Here is a 22,438-nt window from a genome sequence, read left to right as displayed (position 1 = left end):
TCCGCCAGAGAGGGTAGGCGGAGCTAATGCAACAGGCTTGCTCTAAACTCACGTGTGTGAGCGGCGTACTGTTTTTTCCGGTGTCTGCTAGCGTTACAATAACGGGGCAGTGTAATAGTTTTTGTGAAGCATGCAACAGTGATGACGTGAGAGTTGGAACATTGCCAAAACATGGTGGATGGTTGAAAATTGTTTTCATATCGTCCCATCCCCACACAAGAAAACATACAAGAGTACAGAAATACATAGAATTAATTATTACACATTTAGGTACTGTACCACTTTGTGTGACAACATTTTTGCATTATTTTTTAATCTGATAGCAATGTTTCAGCTTAAACTTTATTATAGGCCCCCACGCATGAAATATGGACTTTTGTGTTTATGTGTTGACCAGTGTGTTTATGATTAAATTGTTTACTAGAGCACAAAATTCTTCATAGATCTATCCTCTTAATTTTGCTCTCAAAGTGCACCAGATTGATGCATTTAACTTTAAAAATGTACAAAATTTTCTTCCGGGGGAGCATGCCCCCGGACACCCCTAGAGGGTCTGAGGTCCACCCGCCATAGTCTAACAAAATCCTGTGGGAAAAACGGAATTTCTATGGTGCCACTCTGTTGTGTTGTGTTGCGATTGGTAGATCTATTTATCTTTTAAGTTAAACACAGGAATGTAAGACACTGTAATATTAGTCATTAAAGTATATATGGGTAGTGTGTAGTGGAGACAAAAATGGTAAATGAATGCTATTCTGACGTGTGCGTGCGTGCGTGTGTGCTCGTGCTTCACGCCGCCCCTGCATAAGTCAGTGCCCCACATGGGCCACCCCAGTTTAAAAAAGTCTGGACACGCCACCGCAGTCGGGGCCCGTGGGCGTCGGCCTCGGTCGGGTCACTCTCTCCTCTCTACCTGCTTATCTCTGGTGAGGAAGTGGATGTGAGCCCAGACACACCACACCTGGAAGAGAGGGAGAGAGACAGAGACAGGAAGGGGCAGAGGGGGAGGGAGAGAGAGACAGGGGGAGGTAGAGACAGAGGGAGGGAGAGAGAGAGAGCAGGGTCACATGACTCGTGCATCACTGCTTTCTTCTGAAGGCTATCAATAAAACCAGTTCCATTTTTTCATTTTATTTCGCCTGAACCCCCAAATTGCAAGCACACAAGGTAAAAAATTCCCAGAGGGGAGAAAAACCCTCAAACGGTGGCGAGAAACCCAACCATAGAGGGGGAGCCCATCCTCCACTGGCTGGCCTGGTGTAAAGTAGCGGTAGAATGGATGTAACAGAAATGTAATATGGCATCTATAACAGGAAAACCAACCGTCAACCGCTTCCTCTTGGTTATTAAATAATAACACTGAACAGCTGGGGCAAACTATTTGAGCCCAGGGGGTGGCTGAGGCTGATGCTTTTATAGAACCATGACTGGGCGGATTATTGATACACAGTTTGGTCTAAAAGCCAGCGTAGTATCCATGCAGGCTCTCCCGGTGTAGTCGTGCCCCCTGAGCTGAACCGTGATTGGCTGTTTCCTGCCGAAATGTACCTCCACACAGAGACAGAGCAGCCTCCCGCCAGCGAGCACCAGCACCCCCAGAACCTGCAGCCACTCCGGGACGCAGAGCGGGCGGGACAGCACCCCCTGCTGGTAGCCGTACAGCCACACGGGCAGGACGTGCAGCCCGCCGATGGCCAGGACCCCCGTGGGCGTCTTAAAACCTGCCGGCACAGAGAGCAGGTCCGTCTCTCCTTCAGTTACTCTGCACTTCCGAAATGTGTAGATCTCACACTGTAGGCCAAGGCCAACACCAAGCAACCATAGGGCATGGACAGCTCAATGTGAATATGAGACTTTTGTTCTTCATGGCATGCACAGCTATTTCTGACATAATGTGGCTTCATTTTCAAAACATGAAAATTAAGAATTAATAAAAATGAACCGCTTGTTAAAATTCTGGGATTGCAGCTGTGGTTGGAAGGAAAACCGGAATACACCATGACAGATCCAGCACTGTGTCACCTACACCATGACAGATACAGCACTGTCACCTACACCACGACAGATCCAGCACTGCATCACCTACACCATGACAGATCCAGCACTGTGTCACCTACACCATGACAGATCCAGCACTGTGTCACCTACACCATGACAGATACAGCACTGTGTCACCTACACCACGACAGATCCAGCACTGTCACCTACACCATGACAGATCCAGCACTGCATCACCTACACCATGACAGATCCAGCACTGTCACCTACACCATGACAGATCCAGCACTGCATCACCTACACCATGACAGATACAGCACTGTCACCTACACCATGACAGATCCAGCACTGCATCACCTACACCATGACAGATCCAGCAGTGTCACCTACACCATGACAGATACAGCACTGTCACCTACACCATGACAGATCCAGCAGTGTGTCACCTACACCATGACAGATCCAGCAGTGTGTCACCTACACCATGACAGATCCAGCACTGTCACCTACACCATGACAGATCCAGCACTGTGTCACCTACACCATGACAGATCCAGCACTGTCACCTACACCATGACAGATCCAGCACTGCGTCACCTACACCATGACAGATCCAGCACTGCGTCACCTACACCATGACAGATCCAGCACTGTGTCACCTACACCACGACAGATCCAGCACTGTCACCTACACCATGACAGATACAGCACTGTCACCTACACCACGACAGATTCAGCACTGCATCACCTACACCATGACAGATCCAGCACTGTGTCACCTACACCATGACAGATCCAGCACTGTGTCACCTACACCATGACAGATCCAGCACCCTCACCTACACCATGACAGATCCAGCACTGCATCACCTACACCATGACAGATCCAGCACTGCATCACCTACACCATGACAGATCCAGCACTGCATCACCTACACCATGACAGATCCAGCACTGTGTCACCTACACCATGACAGATACAGCACTGCATCACCTACACCATGACAGATCCAGCACTGTCACCTACACCATGACAGATCCAGTACTGTCACCTACACCATGACAGATCCAGCACTGTCACCTACACCATGACAGATCCAGCACTGTCACCTACACCATGACAGATACAGCACTGTCACCTACACGACAGATCCAGCACCCTCACCTACACCATGACAGATCCAGCACTGCGTCACCTACACCGTGACAGATCCAGCAGTGTGTCACCTACACCATGACAGATCCAGCACTCTCTCACCTTTGGCCATGACGGCCTGGATCAGCCGGGGGCTCTCCGAGAAGCTGGTCTTCCACTGAGCGCCGTGCGCGTTGTGGTTGCACGCGAACACGCACCACTCCACCGCCGACACCAGCCAGCCCCACTGCGGGAGGAGAGAGCGCGCGCGTTTAACCCCAGCGCGCGTCCGGCAGCCCCACAGGCGTTCCCTGCGCAGTCGGGCGGGGCGGCGAAACGTGCCTCGTACAGCGTGCTCCACAGCATGCCCCGCCCCAGGTTGTCCACCACCACGTCCAGCCAGGCCCCAAACTCCGACGTCTGGTCCAACCTGCGAGCCGCCCAGCCGTCTACCCCTGAAGAGCGCGGAACAGGCGTCAGAACGTCAGGGCAGACTGTGCGGCCAGCTCCTGCCCGCAGGCAGTGTGACAGGACAGACTGTACGGCCTGCTCCTGCCCGCAGGCAGTGTGACAGGACAGACTGTACGGCCTGCTCCTGCCCGCAGGCAGTGTGACAGGACAGACTGTACGGCCTGCTCCTGCCCGCAGGCAGTGTGACAGGACAGCCTGTACGGACTGCTCCTGCCCGCAGGCAGTGTGACAGGACAGACTGGTTAAGTACACATGCAAATAGTTATCCAACACAACAGGCTGCAAGCAAGAATTATTTAAGATCTATTATTAATGATTTAAACTTACAAATTAAAAATATGAGAACATTACCAATAATAATTATCATTAATCACTAATCATTTCACATGTTAAGAATGCAATTGTTTTGTTTTTTCCCCACAGTAAGACTGTAGGTGTAAGGGGTAAGCAAAGTGGCTTGCATTCACATCTGGGTAATTTCGACTTCTAAAGCGCTGCCTGTCGCTATTCCACGCGTTGGAACTTATTTTAATTGACGATGATTTTTAAAAAACATTACTCTAAAGGGTAGGACGCAAATAAACACGGAATGAAGCAATAAGCTTCCAACACATTAAAGCCCGGAAACCTTAAATAACCATATTTCGTAACCTAGCTGTTTGAACTTCGATATGTTTACGAAACTATCTGCCTTCAAAAACTAGCATGTGAACTGTAAATTCATACATGATATTGTCCACAATATCACATGTTGCAAATAATAATAATAAAAATAATAATAATAATAATAATACAGTATTATTATATAGCCAAGTGCTATCATTTCTCCTCACAAAGACACTAGGAAGTGTAAGTCACCTGTTGCGTGAGACCAAGGACAGCTTTATGAAGACTGAAGACTCAACATTTCAGCCACAATAAAACATCTAAAAAACTTTGGGTCCTGGTTAACTTCTACCCATGTTCGGCTAATTGCTAAGGCTATGCTCGCATGAAAAAAACATACATTAAGTCATATTCCTAAAGACAGAAATATAGGTCTACACATTTGTAAGTTTACATGCATCAAATGTAATTTCTGTACCATCCAGTATTATTGATACAACATAGCAGGGGACAAACACTGCAGGATTATCGAAACCACTCCACGAGATTAGCACCAGAAGGACCCGGATGTACCCTGTGAAGAAGAGCACTGTTATTACTATTATCATCATCATCATTTGTAGTAGCAGTATCGTTTTGTAATGATATTGTGTAACCGATATTTACAGTGCCTAAACTGGCGTGGTATTACATTGCCGTTAATAACCAAACTATTACAGTATAAACAGTACATTATCGTGAAAACGCCTTACCAATAACATTGGGTACGTACAGCAAAACCCCGAGTCCCATTTCCAGAGCTATAGACCTTGTAAGTGAAAACGTCACCAAGCCACTCCCCTCGTTTTCCAGCAATTTTGTCAATGGGAAAATGAATGGGTAATTTTTGAATAAGCGATATTTTTAGTTACAAGTCGGGAACCAGTTAGCTATTGGTATGCGGTACTCATGACATATATGACTCATAAAATATAATATCAGCTAATCTGCCTTGGCTGTATATGACCTGCTCTACATGGTTGCGTTTGGAATGATTTTCTCTCTTCTTAACATTATCGTCCTGGCCATGAAAAAATGCATTAAGCTAACCAGTGACACCGCATTTGTCGTGGGTATAGCTAGCTAGCCACCGGTCTTGGGTGCAGTTGGCCCTAGCTGCTGGGCCAGTGTCAGTTATTTCTTCTCCTACTAGCTAGGACCTGGGAAGGGAAATCTGATCCCAGACCAGCAGTTAGGGGCAGACTTACAAGCACATGTGGTTGTGACGTATATCCGTGCGACTTTGATTTAGTGTAGTTCAGGGCCACCAGCACATCGTAAATCGATATAAATCCGTTTTGTTCCCTCCAGAGATTGAAATAAATATAACCAAGCACATGCTACGGTAGAGAATGACGGTCCCAAAAAAACGTGAGAAATCTTTTATTTTTAATCGCTATAGATATTTTACAATCAATGATTTTTAAAAAGTCAATAGGATTTTAACATTGGGATGTGACGTCACGAACCAGACGCCCCCTGGAGGCAATTTGACTTACAAGCTCAATTTCCGCGCCGTTCAACAGAAATGCTGTTTTATTCTGATTGAGCGGTGATTCCGTCAGCAACAGCAACCATCCTAAGGCTAAATGAATTTATCACTGTACCTGAAAAGAAAACGTAGCAGTATGCTAACCCATCGTGCGACTGCGTTTCCAGTTGGCACTCTGGATATAATCCCAAAGGTGTACTTATTTTGGAAAAAAAAGTTTTCAACTGATGACAAATGACTGCGTCACTACATATCACTTCCTGGTAGTATGTTTAGTTTCTCGCGTATAAGAGGCTACCTGCACAACTAGATATGTGCACTCAGTTCGGACTGGGATAAATGCTCTTTCTTGATCTTGCAAGAAAGCAATTGCAGTTCAAACAGAGGTCGTTTGAAAAAAAAACGTGCCGGTCCGAATTTCCTGTTTAAACACAAGCGTATGTCGTTGCAATTAAGACCATGCTATTATCGACCCCCTCTCCCAAATAAAATAATTCAGCAACTGAATGCATTTGGGAGTGTCAGTTTCACAAACTAGATGGAGTCTTTTGATTACTGACCACTAGGTGACAGCACTCCACTATTTATCAGATGCTCCGTCGTGAACTCCAGTGGGATGCAAGTCTCAAAAATCAGGTACAACTGTACAGTTACAGATTATTACAACGATTGAGACACTTTAAAAATAGGAAAAAAATTGTCATTTTGCCTAATTCTCAGACTAATGGTATAGCAGATTAAAACGGCAAGACATTAACACTTACGCTAATAAATTGGCATGCATATTCCAACAACATACAACAACGACAACAGAAATTTAACAGTCCTCGTTCCTTTTAAAAGTCTGAGGTTGTTATAGTACACATTCAAAACAGCACGCAACGTTTGTATTTGTTGATAGCTGGAGCGGTTTCTGAGTTCCCTCGTTACAGACTTCGGAGCGTCGTCCGCTTGCGTGCGAAACCATTTCATTTCGCTGTAGCATTTTTCTTATCCCGTCAGGTGACCTGAAGGAGCGCAGGTCATGTGACTAAGCATGGAGGCGTCGGCGACGAGAAGCGTCATTCGGTGAAAACATTGAGGGCTACGCTCGATCTTGAACGATCACACAATAAACGGAAACGGCAACTTGCGCCGGTCTTGTGTTCAATATTTCGCACATCGCTGTGAAATGAGGTCAATATGGGGGCCAAAGAGTCAAGGATAGGTTTCCTCTCGTATGACGAGGCCATAAAGAGAGGTAAGTGTAAGCTAGCTGCATATTAGCGTTACTAGCTCGGTACCGAGTAGATTCAATAGCAACTTTGGCTAGCCAGTTAGCTTTTCCAGTAGTAGCTAGGCAGCATGAAATCGCTGAGCTGCCTGCTTTGGTAGGAGGGACTAGCTAGATCGAGTCTGCTGTCAGTGTCAACGCGTACACCAACCCAGAAAAGTCTTGTTTGCTTTGCTATAGTTAAGATATGCTATGGCCTTGTAATGCCTGCTGGTCTCAAGTCTTATCTTGGCTAACGTTAATAAAATGCAAATCTGTAATTTAGCAGAATGTTTTGTCATTTTAACTTGACACATTGTTGGTTTACTGTTCTAGATGTCTTAACACTGTAGCTTGTTTACTGTTGCTGCGCGGTTAACTAGCTGGCTGGCTATATGTTCCTCTGCAACTATGCTTGAATTGCGCCGCAGTTGTGTTTAAATTCTCTGGAAACAAAGCTGGCTGCTCTGCTAGCATACAGGGGATTGAGCAATCGCGGTCTACATAACAGCAGCAGGTCGTAGCAAATGGCAAGCACACTTGAGAGTTGACGATGGAGACGTCTGTATCACAACAGTGTTGCATGCTGCCTCGTCGCGCTGTTGTTAACAAGAATAATCTGATCCGATTCTAATCATTTCTCGGCTTGGTAAAGGTCACCGGCGAATCAAACGCATCGCAATAACGGTGGTGTTAAAAGGATGGCTAACAAGTTTGCAATAGATTGTGTATGAAAGCGGAAACATCTATTATTATTGCCTACCATCGTCGATTATGTAGCCTACAGATATATAGAAACAGTGTAGCTTGTTTTATTGTTTATTTAGTCTGTTAAAACAAAAACATTTAAATCCCCGACATATTTCAAAGATCATCCCTTGATCAAAGATCAGCCCAAATTGTCACTCAACCTAAATAACTGAAAAGTATATTTTTAGTTTTCGTGGAATTGTCTGCCGTGTCACGCCGAGATTCCATGCACACGTACGGCTTTGCGCGTCTGATTCATCACTGAAGTAAGGATCATACGGTCAGTACAGGCGAGACTGCAGAGTCAGGGCGATTAACGGTTTTGGTGTAAAAAAGAAAGAAAAAAAAGAAAATTAACATCAGAAGGAATTATGAAACCTTGCAGTAGATATTAAAACTGATTCTCGGAGGACTTTGACCTGGCTGCAGAATCAGCTAAACTTTGACCCGCCGCCGGCTAATCTCACATTCCAATGCTACAGGCGGCGGGATCTTTGTTGACTAGTGACAAACGCCTAGCAGCCGCAAAGAATGTAGGTTTTTATTATACAAAATCTGTTGCGTTATTTGATCTGTCAAACGAGGCGTTCTGTCATTCCTGTTATTTAAACTCGGTTCATGGATTGTAAGACTATCTGTTTATTATCGAAAAACTATAAAGTTTTTTTTGTCATTGTTGTTGTTGTTGGGTTCAAATAGCCCATGTCCTGGTTTATGGCATGACCTGTTATTCCTTACCAGGTTGTCAGTTATATTTCCGGATGCTCATTAAACTTTTCTTATGGTGTCTTCGTGACAGTTAAACTTTAGTGTCGAGCTCTTCCTTCCACCTTAAACACTAATTAACTTACAAAGAGATTCCACGGCGTAAGGTTCATCGGTTCATATGTTCACCCTGCTCGCGCAAAATAGCTAACGCGTCCATTTAATTGAGCGCAGGGACCGGTGTACCATTTAGGGAATGTTATATGTGACACCGGAAATATGTGATAAATGAGACGAGACTTTTGCACATTCATTAATGGTGGAATGTGTTGCAATTATGTGGTGACAGCGTAGTGGCATCGATCTGAGTAGAAGGCATGTAAGGCAGAAAAACATAGGCCAGGTTTGCAAAGTTTTTGGCCAGTGTGCGTTTTCTTAGTGGGAGCAACCATAAAATAAGATGACATTTCAAAAGAAAGATTAAAAAGTCCATAGAGCACACGGAGGTGTGTGATTTGGAATGTGCATTGGCACCCAGCGATATGAACGACTAATGACCTCAGCGCACCTTATCTCATCGCCCGTCTATGAATAAGCGCGTTGATGTGTTTCTTTGCATTGGCTTCACTGTGGCCTGGTGAAGTCTGCAGTCTGGATTTCCGACCGCAGAGCGGATCGTCACAGTAATTCGGAAAATTCCTGTTTGGAAATGAAACGCTGCTATTTTTACCTGATGTGTATGCCAGCTTTGATCCAAAGTAAAGGCCTATATCCTAACGTTTCCGAAACTGATCAGAGCGTATTGTCAGATCTAGTCCTTACCTTAAGTGTGTGAGTCTTATACTGACGATTTGCGCGCGTTTTTACTGCATGTTTGTGTCGCCGTCATTAAGCCCAAGTATACTGACACCTCGCAGCCCGTATCGTCCTGCACGCGGGTTTGGCGCGGACGTAATGCGCGGTAAACTTTGGGAAACATGTTGTGAGGGTGATAAAGCGCGGCGAGCATATCAGGCTTGCGGTTCAGTTCGGTCAGCTCAGGAAATGCATTTAAATTCAACGAATTCTCTAGCGGACTAAACGCAAGTGCACTGGAAGCCGTCCACGCATCTTAGTGTAATTTTGAAGACCACGGCGCAGCGTTGTCATGGACAGTGAGGTGGCCCTGCCAAAGTTACAGAATCGGGCCCATTGTCATAACCCAACCCCCCCCCCCTTCTCCTACATCCCCCGCTCTAGGGAGCCGTGGCACGTTCCCATTCCCAGTGTCCCGGAGCGCTGATATATGACATCACAGCATGACAATAGTGCCAGTGTGGGGAACATCTGTACAGCTTTGTTCTTTCACTCCGCTTGTTTGTCTGTTTATCACGCTATTTCCCCTGTAATATTTTTTTCAGATGCTACTCCGTACTTAGGCTGCGCAGCTGCATGGAATAACGCATGCTATAATGTCGCCGAACGCTTAATGTGCATGGATGCCGGGTTCAGCAGCGATCCCCTTTTATGCATATTTCCCCCTTAAAACTGATGCGTGCTAACGAGAAAAAATAGTTTAGGAGCACTTGTATGAACTGGAATGCAGTGGTGCTCATTGGGAAAAAAATGTTAGTGTGGAGCCCTGAGATGTCAAGTCTCTTCATTATCTATTCAGGGTGAACCAGACATTCCTCCTCAGACTGTTGGTAGAGAAATGTAAGACCACAGCTAGAATTACAACTTGATATAAATTGTGAATTATAATATATACAAAACAAACAACTGCTGTCGGTAGCCTAGACGAGCGTGCGTGAGAACGGTCGTGATGTGCAACTAGAACTGTGTCTGATAACAGATCTGTTTGTCTCAGTGGAGTGAACCGAGGTGACATGGTTTGGTCTCAGGTTGACTGGTACAGTCCTAGGTGATTTTCTGAAGCGTGACACACGGTGGTTTCACCGTTGGTTTCTGAGCCTCGCGGTTGAATGACATTTTCTCACGTACGGTCAGAGGGCTGCCGGAAGGCTGCCGGTGGTTTGGCCTAGTTTGTCATCTGTGGGCAGGCTGGTCTGAGGGTCCCGTCGTTTGCGGCGGTTCTGTGGAAACTGGGAGGCTGCAGGTTGACGCATGGCTGCGTGGTTCCCTCTGCAGGATGCTGCTGCAGGTTGGGGTATGGCTGTCTGGTTCCCTCTGCTGGTTGAGACTCAGCTGCACGGTTCCCTCTGCAGGCTGTGAGGCTCCAGCTGCAGGCTGATGCATGGCTGCGTGGTTCCCACTGCAGGATGCTGCTGCAGGTTGACGCATGGCTGCGTGGTTCCCTCTGCAGCATGCAGCTGCAGGTTGAGGCAGGGCTGTGTGGTTCCCTCTGCAGCATGCAGCAGCAGGTTGAGGCAGGGCTGCATGGTTCTCTCTGCAGGCCGCGAGGCTGCAGAGCTGCGATGTTCTCTGAGGGCCATGCAGGCTCTGTGTTGCGACGGTTGGTTTGTTTTTTGGCTGCTGGTGACTGATCTGTGCCGTGTGACTCTGAGGGCTCGGCTCTGACCCTATGACTCTCTGACTCTCTTCCTCTCTGACCGTATGACTCTCTGACTCTCTGACTCTCTGGCTCTCTGACCCTATGACTCTCTGGCTCTCTGACCCTATGACTCTCTGATCCTATGACCCTCTGGCTCTCTGACCCTATGACTCTCTGACTCTCTTCCTCTCTGACCGTATGACTCTCTGGCTCTCTGACCCTATGACTCTCTGACTCTCTTCCTCTCTGACCGTATGACTCTCTGACTCTCTGACCCTATGACTCTATGACTCTCTTCCTCTCTGACCCTGTGACTCTCTGACTCTCTTCCTCTCTGACCGTATGACTCTCTGACTCTCTTCCTCTCTGACCGTATGACTCTCTGACCCTATGACTCTCTGGCTCCCTGACCCCATGAATCTCTGACTCTCTGGCTCTCTGACCCTATGACTGTCTGACTCTATGACCCTCTGGCTCTCTGACCCTATGACTCTCTCGCTCTCTGACCCTATGACTCTCTGACCCTATGACTCTCTGGCTCTGTGACTCTCTGACCTTATGACTCTCTGGCTCTCCGGCTCTCTGGCTCTCTGACTCTATGACTCTATGACTCTATGACTCTCTGGCTCTCTGACCCTATGACTCTCTGGCTCTCTGACCCTATGACTCTCTGGCTCTGGCTCTCTGACTCCCTGACCCTATGACTCTCTGGCTCTGGCTCTCTGACTCTCTGACCGTATGACTCTCTGGCTCTGGCTCTCTGACTCTCTAGCTCTCAGACTGTCTGGATCTGACTCGGACTCTTGGACTCTCTGACTCCCTGACTCATGCATCTCTCTGATTGACTCCTCTGTCCGCTCAGAGATTCTGCTGTTTGGTCTTTACCGGCAGACACGTCTGCATGGTTCTTAACTCACATGCCCCCTGGCTATGGTGCCACCCCCATGTTTAGAAAAAGCAGATGCAGCTCTTAACTGGCTTCAGGTGGCTGGGAGCCTGGGTGGTGATTGAAGTACCGGTTTACTAGAGGTGTGTGTGTGTATGTGTGTGTGTGTGAGTGAGAAAGACAGATGGCGTTGTGTATACCCACAATGCTTAGCATTGGCAGAAAGGCTCTCTTAAGAAGAGATGCTAAGCTGCTCTACCTGCAGCTGTACATTCAGCACTCACCCTTAGCCAAGAAATCAGATGCCTGCTCCACAGTGCTACCCAGGGTGCAGCAGTGTGAGGTTTATGGGCCCAGCAGCCCCTCCTGCACTGCGGCACCACAACCAACTAACATAGTGCTAATGGCCACGACTATGCTAACTAGCCACACATGCTAAGTGACACTAACTGTGCTAACTGGCAAACTATGCTACTAGCTAGCCACAACAATGCTAAGTGGACACAACTGTGCTAACTGGCGAAAACAATGCTAACTAGCCACAACAATACTAATTGGACACAATAATGCTAACTGGCCCCAACAATGCTAACTAGCCATTAAAGCAACTTCCAGTCCTCTGGCCTGCTACCAGTTCCCACTCTGAGAACAGTGGTAGGTTTGGTTTTTGATTCCTTGTGCATTGGTGTGTTTCACATACTGTTCTGTGTGCTTTACATTGTTTGCCTTTGGCGGTGTGTGACTGTGCTCGCTGGCTGGCACACGGATCTGCAGCCCTTAGGCTGTGGAAATGACTAACTGGCAGCTGTTAATGTGTTGGGTTGCAGCCTCTGCAGAGGAGGAACTCTCACTCAGTGGGGTTCTAATCTGCTGTAATCGGCGATTCTCTGTGGTAGTGCGATTACGGGGACGTGCGAACGCGAGCCGTGCTTTAGGTAGCGGGCGTTGTTAGCAGAGTGAAGCTGGGCCCTGCTGGTGTTAGCGGTGTTAGCAGAGTGAAGCTGGGCTCTGCTGGTGTTAGCGGTGTTAGCAGAGTGAAGTTGGGCCCTGCTGGTGTTAGCGGTGTTAGCGGAGTGAAGCTGGGCCCTGCTGGTGATAGCGGAGTGAAGCTGGACCCTGCTAGTGTTAGCGGTGTTAGCAGAGTGAAGCTGGGCCCTACTGGTGTTAGCAGTGAAGCTGCTTGCTGGGTAGCGCGTTAGCATGAAGCTGGGCCCTGCTGGTGTTAGCGCAGTTAGCGGAGTGAAGCTGGGCCCTGCTGGTGATAGTGCAGTTAGCGGAGTGAAGTTGGGCCCTGCTGGTGATAGTGCAGTTAGCGGAGTGAAGCTGGGCCCTGCTGGTGTTCCTCTCTCTTGTTTGATGCTGAGTTGCTGAGGTTGGGGTTGGGGTTGAGGTTCGGGGGGGTGGGGGCCGTGCAATCGCTGGGTGGTTTATGGCCAGCGGGACCGGGCAGCCGTAGCGGGATGTGATGAGGTGCAAGGGTGAAATATTGGCAGAGGAGCCCGGGGGGGTGGGGGGAGGGGGGCTGAGCCTCATCAGCCTTGCTCACAGCAGCTCAGGCAGATTTACTGGGTTATTACCACCTTTAGCTGCACCCAACCTGCCTCCGTCTACAAACAACCTGAGCCCCCAAATGCTGCACCAAACCCCCCATACGGCCTGCCCCCCATACGGCCTGCCCCCCATACAGCCTGACCCCATACGGCCTGCCCCCATACGGCCTGCCTCCCATACAGCCTGCCTTCATATGGTCAGCCCAGAAATTTCTTCTGCCATGGGTTCCTTTTCTGCATAAAATAATGTCTTTGGTTAATGTAAGCCAAGAGAGTTTCAAGTTTTGTTCTGCAAGATAAATTATACCCTTCAATATCTCAACCGTGAATTTTGAATCCGTTATGTGCTTTAAAAAAATTAATTGCTAACAAGTCGCTATATTGAAACTATAAAGGTTGTCGCGTGCAGGTGGGCTAGTATGGCAACTTGAGTGGTGGTTGGCAGAATGCAGCCTTTGTTGTCGTTCCAATATAGCAATTTGTTAGCAACCCCTGTAGGCCCCGCCCCCCCCGTAGGTCCTGCACCCCCGTGGGCCCCGCCTCCTGTAGGCCCCGCCCCCATAGGCCCCGCCCCTGACTGTGTGTCTCTGTCGTTCCCAGTGACGGACGTGGAGCTGAGGCGGCTGAAGGATGCCTTTAAGCGGACCAGCGGCCTCTCCTGCTACATGACCCAGCAGTGCTTCTACAGGGAGGTGCTGGGGGACGCCGTGCCCCCCAAAGTCGCTGAGGTGAGTCACTCCCCTCCCCCCCCCCCCATGTCATAGCTTTACTTACAGGCTGTTCTCAGACCCTTGCCGGACAGGTGGGCGTGACTTAAGCTTGGAGCTCCGGGTTTTGGTTAACGCTGATGAGGTTGAACGTGCTTGGTTTCAACCGGCATTAACACCGTACAGGAGACTGGATTTGTTCAGAGCGAGTGCATTTGTTCATCAATCCCAGTGTGCCACTGCGAGGGCTGTGGCAGGTGAGGAGGTCAAACTCGTCACCACCACACACCAGCACAGCTCCTGTCTGATGACCACTTTTCTGTTTTCGCAGCGGGGGTGATAACATCGGACGAAATGGTGTTTTTCGCGCTGAACACACAAATCCATGCAAGCGCATTCATATCTCATATCTTTACAGACTTAAGCTTGTGTGTCCCAGGCCACGTGGCCACTCCCCAGATAATGACACGCGGTCTGGGGATGCTCTCTCTCTCTCTCTCTCTCTCTCATTCCGCTCCACTTTCAGTGGAAATATTCGCTCATGTTTCAGCAAACACGCTGACTTGATAAGCGCGTGACTGGTTCTTTGCATGGGGCGGGCCCTGCAAACATGCTGATTGCGTACTGCGTACCTGCCCGTTTGCATGGGGCAAAGCTTTTCACTGCGGCCGCACCGTGACTGGGTCTCACCCGCAGTGACAGAGAGGAGCCACAGGGGGCACTGTTCAGCTAGCGCCCTTGCAATGGCTAGGAGGATGGCAAACACAAAGCTATCGTACGGAATTGCGATGTTAGATTACTAGCTAGTGACATTAGCTCAACTTTGATTTCAAATACATTCAGTGCAGTAGCTTTCTAGCTAACTTAGCACACTGTGTACGATATGCTCTGGTGCTTCAGTGTACAGCTCTGGTGCTTCAGTGTACAGCTCTGGTGCTTCAGTGTACAGCTCTGGGGCTTCAGTGTACAGCTCTGGTGCTTCAGTGTACAGCTCTGGTGCTTCAGTGTACAGCTCTGGGGCTTCAGTGGCTAGCTAAGCACACTGAATTGTGGCAGCAAGTCTGTAATTTTTAACTATTGTCCTTACATGGTGACATAGCTCAGGAGGTAAGAGCGGGTGTCTGGCAGTTCGATCCCCCGCCCTGGGCATGTCGAAGTGTCCCTGAGCAAGACACCTAACCCCTAATTGCTCCCAACGAGCTGATTGGTACCTTGCATGGCAGCCTTTCACCGTTGGTGTGTGAGTGTGTGTGTGAATGGGTGAATGAGAGGCATCAGTTGTAAAGCGCTTTGGATAAAAGCGCTATATAAATGCAGTCCATTTACCATTACGTATCCGGGTCAATTTAGTTCTGCTTACTGAATACATCACTGCTCTGTTTTTTTGACCCTGTTAAAAACCTTGGCCTCTGGAAAGAAACTATATAAATGAAATGCATTACTATTATTATTTGGCAGAAAATATCAATAGCACCCTATGTCTACATACCTCGGCCCCCTCCTACTTTAGTGTTTAATCTACATTATTTGTCAGAGCACTATGAGAGAATGTTCCTCGCATGAATCACTGTTTCCAATTAAAGCCGCCTGTCATTCGTCATTCGCTCAAAGTCGTCTCTGAAGTTGGGCGGAGTTATGTTAGGTCAGAGCGAGAAGTTAGTCCGGCTCACAGATTTGATCCTGTCAGTAACCGCCTAGCCTTCAGGATATAAGAAACTGAGCATATTTATGGGTCTGATAAGCACAGAAAGTATGCAGTTATTACACAAGCACATATTTTTTTGGGTTTGCACTGTAACCTGTGGATGAGGGGGTTTGGGGTGGTGGTGTGCTTTTACAAGCAAAGGTGTGATATTCCACTGAATAAATGAATAAATTTGTATGCTTCTGTTCCATGCTGTGCAAAGAAATTGCATAACCATACTTCATATGTATCTGATGATTTAAACTCTTACGCAAGTTATGAGTTACGCTTCCCTTTGCTCTTCTTTTACCCTGATGACATCACAAGCGGCTGTGAGGATTGAGCCGGAAACTAGCCGAACCCTGTCGCTAATGCAGGCCCCACGTTTGACACGAAAGGACCAGTTTGACCTATTTGAAAAATCTTTGCATCCCTTGTTACCAGGCAGCGAGCTGACGTTCGGTTAAGACGCTAAACATTGTCAGTGTGTGGCCCTATTAACGCTTAGGCTTCTGAACACCTCTGAACGCACTACACCGGCCTTGTGCCTCTTTTAACGTTTTTGACGTGAATTGAAAGGATAAAATATGGATTGGTTTTTTTTATTTTTTCCTTCAGTGAGATGGGCCGTAGAGTCTCTGGCAGTTTCTGATTGCTTCGGAGGTGAAATACACCCTCTGTGGCTCAGGTGGGACCTGTCTGTCCTGCACTGTGCAGCGTTTAAAACCCAGAGTCTCCCTCCTAAACCGGACTCTGTCCAGCCAGGGCTGGGATGATTGGGTGTGTGTGTGTGTGCGTGCGTGTGCGCGTGCGTGTGTGTGTGTGTGTGTGTGCATGCGTGCGCGTGTGTGTGCACGCATTTTTGTGTGTGTGTGCATGTGCGTGTGTGTGTGTGTGTGTGTGCGTGCGTGCGTGCGCGTGTGTGTGCGCGCATTTTTGTGTGTGTGTGTGCATGTGCGTGTGAGTGTGTGTATGTGTGTGTGCGTATGTAGGGGCAGTTCATGGCCTCAGGGCTATTACTCCTCTGGCCTGTGGCAGTCTCTGACACCTCGTCCTGCGTCCATCACCGGGGGCGACAGGAAGTCGAGCCTCTGTGGTCTGCTGCCGCTCAATCAGGGTGATTAGTTTACCTGAGGGACCCCAACGCTCTCCCACAAACGCTGCCCTGCTGACCAGCTCAGCAGCACTGTCTATCCGGCCCCGTCTGTCTGTCTGTCTCTGCCCTCCTCCCTGTCCTCCCCCTCGCCTCCTCCTCCCTTCCCTCCTCCCCCTCTACCTCGTCCCATTCCCTCTTTCTTTCCTGTCTCTCTCTCTCTCTCCGTCACGGATGAACGCTTCGGTGCACTGTCCGATTTTCACATTCATATTCCACGGTGTTTTCCCACAAAGGTGAAGCTCGGTGTGCGCCCGTGATTACCTGTCATTACCTGTTAGCTGTGAGCACCTGTGTGCGCGTGTGATTACCTGTCATAACCTGAGTGTGCTGAGGTCAGACGAGTGGGGTGGTTTCAACGTCAGGCTTAGAACTGAACGTTCATCTGAGCCTTATTGTACAGGGTGCCTGTAACGTGCATGCGTTTGAACTGGAAATGGTCGTTTGTGTAAGAGAACTCTCGCAGTAGCGTGGCTATTTATGTTAGCCGCAGTGATTGGCTAAGCAGTGAGACGGGGGTGATGGGATGGTGTTGTGCCGGGGGAGATTTGGCCATTTCCGGTAAGCCAGAGACCCCCTCTACAGTGGAGCGCCCGGCCCTGTATGTGGCTGTAAGGGCTGTGATGGTGTGTTTGGTGGGGCTGTGATGGTGTGTTTGGTGGGGCTGTGATGGTGTGTTTGGTGGGGCTGTGATGGTGTGTTTGGTGGGGCTGTGATGGTGTGTTTGGTGGGGCTGTGATGGTGTGTTTGGTGGGGCTGTGATGGTGTGTGTGGTGGGGCTGTGATGGTGTGTTTGGTGGGACTGTGACGGTGTGTTTGGTGAGTTGTGATGGTGTGTTTGGTGGGGCTGTGATGGTGTGTTTGGTGGGGCTGTGATGGTGTGTTTGGAGGGTCTGTGATGGTGTGTTTGGTGGGGCTGTGATGGTGTGTTTGGTGGGGCTGTGATGGTGTGTTTGGTGGGGCTGTGATGGTGTGGTTGGTGGGGCTGTGATGGTGTGTTTGGTGGGGCTGTGATGGTGTGTTTGGTGGGGCTGTGATGGTGTGTGTGGTGGCTGTGATGGTGTGTTTGGCGGGGCTGTGATGGTGGGGCTGTGATGGTGTGTTTGGTGGGGCTGTGATGGTGTGTTTGGTGGGGCTGTGATGGTGTGTTTGGTGGGGCTGTGATGGTGTGTTTGGTGGGGCTGTGATGGTGTGTGTGGTGGCTGTGATGGTGTGTTTGGCGGGGCTGTGATGGTGTGTTTGGTGGGGCTGTGATGGTGTGTTTGGAGGAGCTGTGATGGTGTGTTTGGTGGGGCTGTGATGGTGTGTTTGGTGGGGCTGTGATGGTGTGTTTGGTGGGGCTGTGATGGTGTGTTTGGTGGGGCTGTGATGGTGTGTTTGGTGGGGCTGTGATGGTGTGTGTGGTGGGGCTGTGATGGTGTGTTTGGTGGGGCTGTGATGGTGTGTTTGGTGGGGCTGTGATGGTGTGTTTGGTGGGGCTGTGATGGTGTGTTTGGAGGGTCTGTGATGGTGTGTTTGGTGGGGCTGTGATGGTGTATGGAGGGGCTGTGATGGTGTGTTTGGTGGGGCTGTGATGGTGTGTTTGGAGGGTCTGTGATGGTGTGGTTGGTGGGGCTGTGATGGTGTGTTTGGTGGGACTGTGATGGTGTGTTTGGAGGGGCTGTGATGGTGTGTTTGGTGGGGCTGTGATGGTGTGGTTGGTGGGGCTGTGATGGTGTGTTTGGAGGGCCTGTGATGGTGTGTTTGGAGGGGCTGTGATGGTGTGTTTGGAGGGCCTGTGATGGTGTGGTTGGTGGGGCTGTGATGGTGTGTTTGGAGGGCCTGTGATGGTGTGTTTGGTGGGGCTGTGATGGTGTGTTTGGTGGGGCTGTGATGGTGTGTTTGGTGGGGCTGTGATGGTGTGTTTGGAGGGCCTGTGATGGTGTGGTTGGTGGGGCTGTGATGGTGTGTTTGGAGGGCCTGTGATGGTGTGTTTGGTGGGGCTGTGATGGTGTGGTTGGTGGGGCTGTGATTGTGTGTTTGGAGGGCCTGTGATGGTGTGGTTGGTGGGGCTGTGATGGTGTGTTTGGAGGGCCTGTGATGGTGTGTTTGGTGGGGCTGTGATGGTGTGGTTGGTGGGGCTGTGATGGTGTGTTTGGAGGGGCTGTGATGGTGTGTTTGGTGGGGCTGTGATGGTGTGTTTGGTGGGGCTGTGATGGTGTGTGTGGTGGCTGTGATGGTGTGTTTGGTGGGGCTGTGATGGTGTGGTTGGTGGGGCTGTGATGGTGTGTTTGGTGGGGCTGTGATGGTGTTTGGTGGGGCTGTGATGGTGTGTTTGGTGGGGCTGTGATGGTGTGTTTGGAGGGGCTGTGATGGTGTGTTTGGTGGGGCTGTGATGGTGTGTTTGGTGGGGCTGTGATGGTGTGTTTGGTGGGGCTGTGATGGTGTATTTGGTGGGGCCGTGACGGTGTGTTTGGTGGGGCTGTGATGGTGTGTTTGGTGGGGCTGTGATGGTGTGTTTGGTGGGGCTGTGATGGTGTGTTTGGTGGGGCTGTGATGGTGTGTTTGGTGGGGGTATGGTGGTGTGTGGTTTTAACCCCTCCCTCTCTCTCCGCAGGTCATCTACAGCTCGTTCGGCGGCACGGCAAAGGGCCTGCACTTTAATAACCTCATCGTGGGACTTGTGCTGCTGACCCGGGGCCGAGATGAGGAGAAAGCCAAGTGTGAGTACCTGCTAGCGCCAGTGCTGTTGCTACCGTCACTGCTACTGCTAGACCCACGGCTACTGCTACCGTCACTGCTACTGCTAGCCCCACGGCTACTGCTACCGTCACTGCTACTGCTAGCCCCACGGCTACTGCAACCGTCACTGCTACTGCTAGCCCCACGGCTACCGCTACCATCACTGCTGCTGCTACCGTCACTGCTACTGCTAGCCCCACGGCTACTGCTACCGTCACTGCTACTGCTAGCCCCACGGCTACTGCAACCGTCACTGCTACTGCTAGCCCCACGTCTACCGCTACCATCACTGCTGCTGCTACCGTCACTGCTACTGCTAGCACCACTGCTGCTGCTACCGTCACTGCTACTGCTAGCCCCACTGCTGTCTGTTTTGCTGTCTGTACTGCTGTCTGTACTGCTGTCTGTTCTGCAGTCTGTACTGCTGTCTGTTCAACTGTCTGTTCTTCTGTCTGTTCTGCTGTCTGTACTGTAGTCTGTTCTGCTGTCTGTCCTGCTGTCTGTAATTCTCCCTGTACTGCTGCTGGCTGGTATTTTTCCTTTGTGGTTCCTTTGAGGGAAATGTATTGCTTCACTTTGTATAAAGTGTCTGCCAAATGAATGGAATGTAATTTATTCAGTTCCTGTGATTATGGGTTTTGTTTCTGGGCTTCCTGTATTCCCTCTTCACATAAAGCTCAGTTTTGCGTCTCTAAACACAGTCCAGGGAGCGCAGTTGCAGCTGTAAACCAGCTGCACAGTCCAGGGAGCAAAGTTTCAGCTCTCAAATAAGACATACTGTCTCCTAACCACAGCATGATCACGTACATTAAATTAGTATCAAAGGACAGTGACTGCTTTGGCAGTGTGTGCTGAGGCTAGTGATGTTAGAGGTCAAAGGTTAACTCCAGTGTCTTATGATAGCTCAGAGAGGCCAGAGGTTAACTCCACTCCAGTGTGATTGGTCAGTGATTTTGGAGGTTAAAGGTTAACAGTGTGCTGTTTCCCCCTGTCATGGCAGACATCTTCAGCCTGTTCGCCAGCGAGTCGGGCAGCTACGCCACGCGGGAGGACATGGAGAGCACGCTGCACGGCGTGGACGGGGAAGTCCCGCCCTCTCTCAGGAAGTGCTTCACCGAGGTCAGCTGATCCCCGCCTTATCCCCTCTGCTGACATCACCGGGTGTCCTCGCGCAATCAGGGCTTAAGGCACGCAGGCCACTCGGCAGATAACAGGATCTAAAGCCGGCCCCGTGCTTGGAAAGACTGAGGGACTGAGCTCCTGCCTGCCTTGTGCCACTAGAGGGCGCCACTAAAGAATCCACTCACATTAGCTGTAACACAAATGGGTTCGTTATTTTCTGCAGCAGAATTTCCATTTCCACAGAGAACAAATCGATGGCACACTGAACACAATCCCTTCTAATCCCTGCACAGAAGGGCCGCCGTACTGCTTAAAATCTGATATCGAGGGCAATCCAAACTTTTTTTAAAGTGTCATTTGACGATCTCATGTAGCCTGCTTAGATGACGGGATTTCCCGCTAGTTGGATTAGCTGCGGATTTGCAGCAGTAAACCGGATCTGTGCTCCAGCGGGTTAGCGCACACTTTCAGGGGGTCACTTTCTATTTTTATCGGCCGCTTCTGATAAACAGCGTGGGGGGGGGGGGGGGTGCGTATCTTACTGCTCTCGTGACGCCCCCCCGTTTTTCTATTTATAAGCTGCCAAAACGGAAATGCGAACATTGGCCTTTGTGGGCGGTGGACGGCCAAGCGAGCCGTTTAATCTAGAACACAACTCCTGACTTTGTTGTCCGTTGTGTGTGACACAAAATTAAAGTTTCCCTTCAGCTTACCTGAATGTAGATTATAGCGGTGGGTTTTTGCAAATACAGAACCGGACATTCAGTAAATAGTGCAATTTATAACCCAAACTGCACACAGAAGGTGTTTCTGACCAATATTCCCTCTCAACTCCGCTCCAGTTTCAGGGGACCAGAGAGAAAGCGCTTGTTATTCTTCACCTCTGTATCACGGGTCACATTTATTCATAAATGTGTATTTCCACAACAAAATGAACTTGATATCACTCACTGATTTTATTATATTGATCTGTTCATAGAGCTATATGTTAACAACATGTTCATCAGGTATTGAATTTTTCAATGTGAGACCTTGGTTTGATTATATTAGTAATTGATCTGGTTTTGTCATAATTGGTTTCGGTATTGCAGAAAATTGGTTTGGTTCTATCAGTAACCGGTTTAGTTACTGCAGTGGCTAATGGACCCGGTCACATTAGTAATCGATTTGGCCATATCAGTAATCGGTTTGGCTATGTTAGCGATATAACAGCGTGTAACTGATTATGTTCAAGTGGTGTGTTTTCCCCTTTGCACAGGGAGAGAAGGTTAATTACGAGAAGTTTAAGAACTGGCTCCTGCAGAACAAAGAGGCCTTCACCTTCTCCCGCTGGCTCCTGTCCGGAGGGGTGTGCGTCACGCTGACCGACGACAGCGACACGCCCACTTTCTACCAGACCCTGGCCGGGGTCACGCACTGTGAGTCCCCCCCCCCCCATCCCACAATGCACCAGTGTATGAGTCACAGCGTCGGAGGGTCGGAGAGTGAACTCTCCCTCTCCCAGTTATGCCCCTAACAAAGCACGGGAAGGACAGGTTTGGGAACAGGGCACATCAGTGATAAGGCTGTGATAATAAAGCAATGATAATAAAGTGAAGAATCCGGCACTCGAGTGGCAGTGTACGGACTGTTGCTGTCCCCATAATGTGTGTGTGTGAGCAGATTCTGTGAGG

The 22,438-nt window shown here is 49.3% G+C and overlaps 2 protein-coding genes across 4 annotated transcripts in view; one reads left to right on the top strand and one right to left on the bottom strand.

The window, feature by feature from the left end:
- Positions 1-621: 621 nt before the first annotated feature.
- On the bottom strand, positions 622-5,401 carry si:ch1073-145m9.1 (CDP-diacylglycerol--inositol 3-phosphatidyltransferase). 2 transcript variants are annotated; one of them, XM_064302387.1, is made up of 6 exons: positions 4,963-5,399; positions 4,689-4,784; positions 3,476-3,588; positions 3,257-3,380; positions 1,549-1,721; positions 622-961 (listed from the first exon to the last, which is right to left on the bottom strand). In XM_064302387.1, the coding sequence occupies exons 1-6, from the start codon at positions 5,000-5,002 to the stop codon at positions 896-898; spliced, it is 612 nt and encodes a 203-aa protein (XP_064158457.1). In that variant the 5' UTR covers positions 5,003-5,399; the 3' UTR covers positions 622-895. The 2 variants fall into 2 exon arrangements, with proteins under 2 accessions (XP_064158457.1, XP_064158458.1); XM_064302388.1 differs by lacking the exon at positions 4,689-4,784 and having other exon boundaries at positions 4,963-5,401.
- A 1,345-nt stretch (positions 5,402-6,746) lies between these two features.
- The window catches only part of usp32 (ubiquitin specific peptidase 32), a 50,679-nt gene continuing 34,987 nt past the window's right edge, over positions 6,747-22,438 (top strand). For both annotated transcript variants that reach the window (XM_064302385.1, XM_064302384.1), the window contains exons 1-5: positions 6,747-6,981; positions 13,979-14,106; positions 19,519-19,624; positions 20,644-20,762; positions 22,024-22,183. In XM_064302385.1, coding sequence (XP_064158455.1) covers positions 6,924-6,981; positions 13,979-14,106; positions 19,519-19,624; positions 20,644-20,762; positions 22,024-22,183 — 571 coding nt within the window. In that variant the 5' untranslated portion in view covers positions 6,747-6,923. The remainder of the gene's footprint in view (positions 6,982-13,978; positions 14,107-19,518; positions 19,625-20,643; positions 20,763-22,023; positions 22,184-22,438) is intronic.

Source organism: Anguilla rostrata, chromosome 12, assembly GCF_018555375.3.
Source record: "Anguilla rostrata isolate EN2019 chromosome 12, ASM1855537v3, whole genome shotgun sequence".
Taxonomy (NCBI): Eukaryota; Metazoa; Chordata; class Actinopteri; order Anguilliformes; family Anguillidae; genus Anguilla; species Anguilla rostrata.
This window is presented reverse-complemented; position numbering and strand designations above follow the sequence as displayed.

Bases quoted from the DNA above. Each gene is read 5' to 3' on its own strand.
- si:ch1073-145m9.1 (XM_064302387.1), bottom strand. From the start codon at position 5,002: ATGGGACTCGGGGTTTTGCTGTACGTACCCAATGTTATTG. The intron at 4,785-4,962 runs GTAAGGCGTTTT...TCTTCTTCACAG, and splicing joins GTACGTACCCAATGTTATTG to GGTACATCCGGGTCCTTCTG. The intron at 3,381-3,475 runs GCACGTTTCGCC...CTCCTCCCGCAG, and splicing joins TGTGGAGCACGCTGTACGAG to TGGGGCTGGCTGGTGTCGGC.